The sequence below is a fragment of the Helianthus annuus genome, chromosome 16, assembly GCF_002127325.2.
Source record: "Helianthus annuus cultivar XRQ/B chromosome 16, HanXRQr2.0-SUNRISE, whole genome shotgun sequence".
NCBI classification, from domain to species: domain Eukaryota; kingdom Viridiplantae; phylum Streptophyta; class Magnoliopsida; order Asterales; family Asteraceae; genus Helianthus; species Helianthus annuus.
This window is the reverse complement of record NC_035448.2, coordinates 178,668,898-178,678,250: the sequence shown is the minus strand read 5'-3', so window position 1 is coordinate 178,678,250 and position 9,353 is coordinate 178,668,898. Positions and strand designations below refer to the sequence as shown.

The 9,353-nt window shown below is 32.0% G+C and overlaps 2 protein-coding genes across 2 annotated transcripts; both read right to left on the bottom strand.

Annotated features, from left to right (window-relative positions):
* Positions 1 to 272: 272 nt before the first annotated feature.
* Positions 273 to 5,430, bottom strand: LOC110920086. The gene is made up of 12 exons (XM_035985671.1): positions 5,370 to 5,430; positions 5,212 to 5,277; positions 5,013 to 5,129; positions 4,862 to 4,927; positions 4,544 to 4,756; positions 4,201 to 4,431; positions 3,688 to 4,126; positions 2,268 to 2,672; positions 1,922 to 2,161; positions 1,731 to 1,792; positions 436 to 1,635; positions 273 to 358 (listed from the first exon to the last, which is right to left on the bottom strand). Exons 1-12 carry the CDS (start codon positions 5,428 to 5,430, stop codon positions 273 to 275), a joined length of 3,186 nt encoding a protein of 1,061 aa, XP_035841564.1.
* A 1,024-nt stretch (positions 5,431 to 6,454) lies between these two features.
* Positions 6,455 to 9,150, bottom strand: LOC110920087 (replication protein A 70 kDa DNA-binding subunit E-like). Its single transcript, XM_022164323.1, has 11 exons — positions 8,998 to 9,150; positions 8,634 to 8,901; positions 8,419 to 8,518; positions 8,202 to 8,329; positions 7,993 to 8,077; positions 7,765 to 7,897; positions 7,471 to 7,679; positions 7,249 to 7,369; positions 6,923 to 7,114; positions 6,747 to 6,815; positions 6,455 to 6,676 (listed from the first exon to the last, which is right to left on the bottom strand). The coding sequence occupies exons 1-11, from the start codon at positions 9,148 to 9,150 to the stop codon at positions 6,455 to 6,457; spliced, it is 1,680 nt and encodes a 559-aa protein (XP_022020015.1).
* Between the last annotated feature and the right edge of the window lie 203 nt (positions 9,151 to 9,353).

Below are 9,353 nucleotides of genomic sequence, written 5' to 3'. Positions count from 1 at the left end.
ATTTCTGCATCGAACAGCTGAAGCCAAAGTCTTCCATAAAAAGGTTTTTCCAGTTCCACCATAACCATAGACAAAAATAGGCCTCCTTTACGCCCTACAACTGCTTCCATTATTTCATCAGAAACCGCTCGTTGTTCATCTGTAAGAGATTGATGCAACCTGTTAAACTCAGCTTGCACTTCATCTAGGTCATGTGACAGATCTTCATTGATCAGACGATTAGAAGCATCACGTAAGGAATCGTCATCAGGGTACGGCATAGTGGTAAACCTTCATAATGATGAACCATTGGAAATTAAATAGTTTTCAATTTTCAACAAAGTAAGGTTCTTAATCTGATGTTCAGGAAGCACTAAACCTAGCAAATAAAAAAATTAACATTATTAAATAAAAAATCAAAATGTAGTATGTGAAATAAAAAAAATAGATCAGAACCTGAAATATTTGTTTCTTTTTGACGTCTATAAACAATATCATCAGCTAAGTATTTCCACGTATTCTCCCAAACAAATTCTGGCCGAGATAGAGTATTTGACAAAAGCAGGGTAGCAAATAACGCTCGAAGATACCCAGCATGTCCTTCAAAACTTGCTTCTTTAATGGCCTCAACGTATTCATTGTCATCATCTAAAAGTCCCATCGCATAGCAAGCATCTCTAAAAGTCGGGAATAATTGACCGTTAACTGTACGTATCTCCTCAAATGATCTAGGTCCTTTAACTTTATTCAGTAGTATCCTCAAAAAATAAGGTTCACCCAAAGCAGGAGATACAGAATGAATCCGGCCAACACACTGGCAACATCTATCTTTAAGTATCCAAACAAATTTGGAAGGAAACTCAACATAAGTCAGCTTTCTAGCATCTTTATTTGTCTCGTTCAACTTCATCCATTGCATAAATATTGAAGAAGCAATAGAAGGCTTGCTTAAAACATTATCAATATCGTCATCAGCACCATACACAACATTCTGTTGGCCGGGCAAATGAAAGGGAAGCCTCATAACAACAGGATACCTATAGTGAACCTCATTAGAGAATATTCTCCAGGATGCCTCACAAGCTGAAATATATCTACAATCATAATACTCCTTGATCTCGTCTTTTGGCTTTTCTTTGATGGTTGAACTTGTATCACTAGAAACTACCGTAGTAGCCATATCAGGACCTTTGTTGATGTACTTGAACAAATATTTCACTGAACCGGCTTGATTACACCATTCAACATTAATGTGTGCTTGATATCTTTTCAAAAGCCTTTTGTTATAAGGAACAACATTTCTGTTGTCTAATCTAACACCAGATTTTATAACTGTATGACCTGAATCTCTTCTTCTGTATACAGGAAAACCATTTGAATCAATAGTTATATGTGGTGTGAATTTCTTCAGAAAGTTTTTTGAACATCTTTTATCAACCATGCAAGGACAATTCAAATTAGCATTCCCACACGGACCATGAATCATATAATCAGTCACAAGAGAATAAACTTCATGATCTTCTTTTTTATCGGGAATCTCAGCAGAAATAAATGGATCTATATGATCAATGGTTGGAAGTTTGTGATCGACCTTCATGAATAAGCATATATGTGCATAAGGAAGACCACGCTTTTGAAATTCTACTGTATAAACAACTAAATAAAAAGGAACAATAAATAAATTTATTAGTTAATAACCTTGATTAAAAAATATACATCAGAGGATAAGCTGTGAAAACAAAATAACATACCAGCGTTAATCTCACCAAAATACTTGGAATCCTTAAAATCTTTGATTAAGGAATCAAGCTTCCTTTTAAACAATCAACACAATATGTCAGGCCTGTCTTCGGCTTTGATGGTTGAATCTTTTAGAAATCTTTTTACTTCAGGCCACTTAGGATTACATGTTATAGTTATGAAGAAATCAGGGTACCCATACCACTTACATAAGGCCATTGCATCGAGGTAATTTTGTTGCATGTATCTGGCACCACCAGTAAATGAAGAAGGAAGTATAACAGGCTTTCCAGTATCTGTTAAAACTTCCTTACCTTTAGATTTATACTTTTGAAGATTCTCAAATGTTTCAGAGCGAAGGTTCGCTTGTTGCCTACGAATGTAATTTAATCTTTCGCTCTCAATCATTGTGTACGCATCAACCAAAAACTGTTGTAACAACCTTCGCCCATTTAAAATTAAGGAAAAGCCATAAGTTCTATCTTGGATCCTATATGAAAAAAAATTCTCTCATTGTGCACTTTGGTTTTATTTTCTTTTGTGTGGACATAAAATCTCTATGAGGAATGTCAACTCTATAACCATCATCACCATATGGAAAAAGTAACGGATATTGAAGAGCAAGATACGATGGGTGTAATTCGCTAATACGCTGCAGCATTCCCGACTGCGTCTGGACAACAATATCACGATGGTCTATAGCTTTATCTATGTCTCCGACAACCAAAGCAGCAACTTCAGATGTGGTGGGTAAGTTATATGTCCTGCCGTCTTTTTCTCTTCTATAAATTAGTCGAAGACTAAGGTTGGCATCTGGAGATTGGTGAAAATGGTTTCTGACCATCCTATATGTCTTAACCAACATATTTTGTGAATCTAATAAAGCCCTCAAATACTTTATCATTTCAACATCAAGTTCTTTATCAGCAGGCGATGAAGGTTTGATTCTTTTGCTGTTAAAAGAAAAAAGACAACAAAACGTTAACATAACATAACTGTTGTAATAAGCAGTGGATAGAGAATCAGTTATTAGTAATTAAGTGTTAAGGAAAAACAGATTAGTACTAAGTCAAACAGCTGATGTAAAACTTGTAAGCACTGATAGTAATTAAAACACTGATGATACTTAACAACTGATAGTGAACTACATAAGGTTAACAACTGCTATTGTAATAAGCAGTGGATAGAGAATCAGTGATTAATAATTAAGTTTTAAGGAAGAACAGTTGTAAACAACTGTTGATACCAGCTGAAAACTTTTAGAATAGGTTGAGAAAAAAGTAACATTTAAGAGATTTGGGCTTAAACAGTGGTTTGGTAGGCATCAGTGGTTTGGTCTTGAACATTGGATGGGGTTAATTAGACTTTGTGTACAAATGTAATTATATCCAACAGTGTTTTGCCTTATTAAATTGTTATAACCAATGTCATTGTAGGAAACTTAGCTGGACAGAGCTTATTGTAGGAAACTTCAGTTTACCTACAACAGCTGATGAATTTAGAATTAATAACGCAAACTACTGTTAAGTCAAATAGCTGATGAAAAAAACTTTTAAGCACTGCTAGTGATTAAAACACTGATGGTACTTAACAACTGATAGTGAACTTTTAAGCATTGCTAGTGATTAAAACACTGATGAATTGTAATTATAAATTGAAAATGAATAAAGAAAACTATTGTTAAGTGAAACTACTGTTAGGTGAAACTACTGTTAAGTGAAACTCCTGTTAAGTGAAACAGTTGATGAAAAACTTGTAAGCACTGCTAGTAATTAAAACACTAATGGTACTTAACAACTGATAGTGAACTACTAATGGTTAACAACTGTTGTTGTAGCAATCTCTGGATAGAGAATCAGTGATTAAGGATTAAGTGATAGTACTTAACAACTGATATTGAACTACAAATGGTTAAATTTCTAGATGTTCTTTAATAGAATAAAAATGGAACTTAGAAATCACTCGTACCTGAGGAATGCCTGTCTGTTTGTTATTTCATTTTCATTATCATGTATGTATAGCTGACAAAACTTAGCTTCATTTCCAGCTGGAGGTTTGAGACTCCCCATGCAATGATAGTTTTGGCCACTGATACGATATATAAATGGAGCATTGCCCTTGTTGATATTAGAATCAAGCTTTCCACCCATAGATGTAAAAGAGAACATAGAGTTGTATCGTCTTATGTTCTTCGGGAAGAACTTGCTTTTTGGATTTGAGGAAGAAAACAAATTTTGATAAGACGGATGTGCATCCTTTAAAGGCGGTAGCTGAACTTTACCATACCCACAACACATACCATAACATAGCTTATTTAAAGTTAAACGACCTTTTCCACCTTCCGATGCCCATAACTTTGCACTACAAAGCTGACATGTAAGCACTTGGTCACCATGGTCCAAATAATCTATTAACAAATGATTGAGAGTTATTACAGGTAGAACACAACAAATGTCCTAAAACAATAAAATAGATTAAAACCTTTAGATATCCCTTTATAAGGTTCTTCATCAGTGCAAAAGAACACATTTTCTTGATCGGAATCCAAAGAGAGCATAGGTACAGGAGTATTATCACGCTTCTTGTGCTCAAGGTTACGTTTACCAGAAGACAGCCGTGTAAGCGTAGAGTTACTACCCAATATCAACTGATTGTTACTGCTAATGATGCTAGAAGTAATGGAATATCGACTGTTGCTATCTGCTGGTGTACCTATGTTAATGCCATTATATGAACATCCAATGTTAAAACATTGATATTAAGACCGGTATGTGGTTTAGTAATGTGTTTATCAAAACAAATAATAAAGAAACAAAATACAAACCTGGTGTAGTTGAAATTAAAGAACCAGTAGCATTTCTAACTGCTGGACACGCAATGGAGTATATATGTTGATCCGTAGAATCAGAACATTCAACCATATTTGCTTTGTCAGAAAAGATGTTACGAACATTCGTTGATGATGACGATGCATTTAACAATTTCTTATTATCAAGTGTTAATTTTTGAAGCTTACGCCTTTCATTCGGTGGAGTAACTAAATAACAAAGAAAGTAGAATATGTACAAAAAAAAACAATCAGTCCCCTTAGAAACCTAAAACAGAAAAAAGTATACTTATAATCAAATTCAAGAGGTATTACAATTTGTGATATCTGAAAGAGGAGATCTGTTAGAGATATCTGAAACAGGAGTTCTCGTAAGAGGACCTATAAAAAAACCAAATAGAATTATGATTTCAATCTGAAAACTGATTTTGATTTGCGAAATGATGAGTTAAGAAGTTATAATTACTCTTACTACGTAAATTTCGTTGAGATGAATTAGCAGCTGATGATGACCACACATTCTTTAATTTCTTATTATCAAGTATTAATTTTCGAAGCTTACGCCTTTCATTCGGTGAAGTAACTAAATAAAAGAGAAAGTATAATATGTACAAAACACAAGAATTAGTCCACTTAGAAACATAAAACAATTCAAGAGCTATTACCATTTGTGATATCTGAAAGAGGAGATCTGTTAGAGATATCTGAAACAGGAGTTCTCATAAGAGGATCTACAAAAAAAACCAAGTAGAATTATGATTTGAATCGAAAAGTTGATTTTGATTTGGGAAATGATGAGTTAAGAAGTTATAATTTCACTTACTATGTAAATTTCGTTGAGATGAATTAACTGCTGTAGAAGATGAACGTGAATTCTTTGACATTGTTAAGTCTGAAAGAAGGAGATGCTTTCAAAAGAAGAAAGAGTATAAGATCAGGAACATTAAAAAAATAGAAGAAAACAGTGGTTTTTAAATTTTGAATTACAATATGTAATACCTAGGGATTAAACATAACCTCAATAAATTATAATGTTGTATTTTATCATTTTGTAATTAAAAATCATTTCATGAAAAGCAAAATAAAATTGTTTCATATTATTGAATTAATTATTCCAATAATCTATTACATTGATAAAAAAACTTAACAACAAATTTTGTAATCTTTGTGGAATGTAAATCGGATGTTCATCGGTTAGGTTTATGGTTTATTTGTATATGATTTAAGTTAAACGGTATTTTTTTTCAGTTATCCAAATAAACCAAAGAAAAAAAATAAAATAAAACATGGATTGATAAACCAAACAAAAAACCAAATAAAATGTGTTTGAATTTACGCTTCATACTTGGTTACGATTTTTCTTAACAACATACTTTGAATAACTTACAGAAAATTTGAAGTATATAAAAAACCTATTGAATGAGATTACTTAAATAAGTTAATGGGAGAAACAGGCACAAATTAAATATTTTTTTTTAAACTGTAACATATGATGGATACTTACTAAATCTTAGTGGGCAGGGATAACGGTAAAAACCAATAAAGAACAACCACTGATAATCCTATATAAATTATGAGATAAGATAATAAGATTAAAATTGCTTAAAGATTACAAATGTTTGTAGATAAAAAAGTTGTTAATTGGGTATATACAATATATATTATAAATTGTTGCTACTATTCATACACATAAGTTTTAAACATAAATATTGACTATTGAACATCTCAATATTTATTTAACAATATACATTATAATAAGCAGATAAGTTTTTAGGAATTCAAAACCACATAATCAGTCCAAAACATAACCCACCAAACACCCAAAAGCAACAAAACGAAAACCATAAGTTCAACATGGCAACAGTATATGAAATCAACACGTAAATGTATTTGAAAATACAGAAGACACTATTTCTCAATCTTTGGAATCAAAAGCGTTGAAACACTAGCATCTTCATCCTGAGAGAGTTCATCACTAATGCGGCGCTTTGTCGAGGAGCAACCTAATGCATCATCCACATCGAACACTTCACGAATATTACGTTTTGTTTCATCAGAAGACGGATTCTTAGTGCCTACAAGTGCTTGGGATGCATGTGTAACATTGTCACCGCAGTATGACATCTCATCCTGATATAAAAAGACAATAAGTACTAACGTTTAAAAAAATTTAGTACAAGTAAGGAAATTCTCATATTACCTTCATAAGGTCAACAGGAGTAGACAAACTGCAGGAATCTGGAACATCCAACGATTCGGACTGCTCATGCTTTAAGTACATAATACACAATAACATAAAATACACACAATGGTATAAATATATTTTAAAACGATATGAATATCAAATTAAAAGAATGACATAATGAAGATTTAGACCTGGTTAAGATTGAATTTGGCGCAAAGCGCGGAAAGGATCTCATCATCGTTAGTGGCCATTGAAATACCATAGTTTTCAACCTGATGCTCAATGTTATAGTCTTTAACACTTATGATGAAAGCATACCTCTTTCCAATCAATGTGTCAAAGATCTCAGGATATGGGTTCGGTATCTCTCCAGAATTAACAACCTATAATTTTATAAAAATTAATATAAATTACAATGAGCAGATTGATTCCATAATTAGAACATACAATTTTATAAAAATTAATTTTAAATTATATATAGTACATGGCCAAATAACTGAATGCATGTATTTGTTACCTGATCTTGAATTGAAACTAACTCTTTGGCAGTTTTCTGAAGAATCTTGTAAGCTTCAAAATCAAACAGTGTCAAAGACACAGTACCGGAAGAGTCTTGCACCCTAATAGGTATCTTGAACCTGTCAAAGTTAAAAACAAATGAAAACATTAGTATTACTAATAACAAAAGTGTGGTTCATATTAGTATTTAGTATAAGGAAATAAAACTGTAATCTCAAACCGAGGAATAGAATAGATGTCGACTCCTTCACATTTATCATTTGTACACACCAACGATTTTTCATGATAAACATCAGATAAACCATCCGGATTTTCTTTCGTTACAAATCTTTCCTCCACACCTGACTTACAGTGGTTACAACCATTGTAATACCAAAGTTTATCAGTGCATATAGCTGTGATTGTGCCAACAACCAAAACCTTCTTTGTCTATCAAAATCAAACAAAAATAATTACACTTATAAAAGACTTTTAAAAAACTCAGCATGTAGGGTACTTATAAGAAAATACACACCGTTGATATGGTTCCAAGGAAACCAATAAGCATGAAATCAGGGTTATTAAGAAACTCATCTTCAACACTTGAGATAACGATTGAACCAACATGATCATTTGATGAAGATGAAGCAGAAATTTTCTCTACATACCTAAACAGATTCATGTGACCAAATTAAAATGTAAAAAATAAATGTAAGTACAAAATAATACTGTTCAATGTTTATATGCATATTACTAACTATACCTCTTCCTAAAAGAGGATATCTCTTCAATGTCAGTGTCAATAAAAAGTCTGCTTAGCTCAAAGCCGTTTGCAACACCACGCTTGCCTGAATTTAAAAATAAAACCAAATATAGATCAATATAAATAGAGTCAAATTTAAAACATATAAGTAAATCTAAAGATAAATCTATAACAATAAAAAAATTAAACTAATTAAGTTTAAATTGTACCTTTGTAAAGGTTGACCATACCAAAATGACAAAGGATAACAACATATTTCTCTCGTTTCTTATCATTCATGTAAGCAAACATGTCAATATCAAAACCATCCCACAAAGTAACCGGACACTTTTGGCCTCTAAAATATTAACATAAAACATAATAACATCAAGCAACCTTATAATGGTTTATACATCAAAATGCAACAACTTAATAAAAAGAACGCACTCAATGTCTTCAAGTCTAAGATTAAGTCTCTTGCCCTTGCTCCCATCCTTCTTTGACGTATCCTCTAGATTGAAACATACATCCACATAACCAATACAATCTATAAACAACAAAATATTGTGAAAAGAAAACAGCATTAAGAAGTGATAACAATAAAAGAAAAAAAAAACAATAAGACAAAACAATAGATATATATCATGTAGTGGTTTACATACCAATAACTGTATTAACTTCAAATTTATTTTTAACAACATCCTTGAGGTTAACGAAATTAAAACGGTATTTCGGTCCAGACCAGTCAAAACATTTTTCAACAGAAGTATAGAAATACAGTGATATTTTGTCATTTCTCTTGGTATACTTGGCAAAGGACTTATTAGTAGCAAGAGAAGGTTTGGTGATAAGAAGACATTCATCCAACTGAAGAAATTCCTTGAATTTTCCTAGCATCTTATGCAAACAGCTGGCTTGAATCATAGTTCCCTAAGAATATGAAACATCCGATTAAATAAAAAAGGTGTTATATTCATTTGGATATTCAAATGTCCAAAAAAATTATAAGACAACTATATACGGTACCATCTCATCCATGAAGATCATATCAAGATGATATATTTCATTTTTGTTATTATTCATCATCTTCTTCGAAATGCTAACAATCTTCACTCTAATCGAATAGTTGTTTGAGAATGTATTAAGATCGTTAAGCATGCTAACCTCTGCAACCTCCATTTTAAGACTGTACATAAAAAAAAGAATATGCAAAATATAAGTATTGTTAAACGTAATATGATAATACAATAAGCATGGATGTTCTTAAAAAAAATATCAAGGTTGGAATTCAAGCTTACCGATTATCCAATAAAAATTTTAACTGAATGCAGTGGCAAATGTAATTTCAAATGTAAGGAGAGTATATCTTTATATGCTTGTTT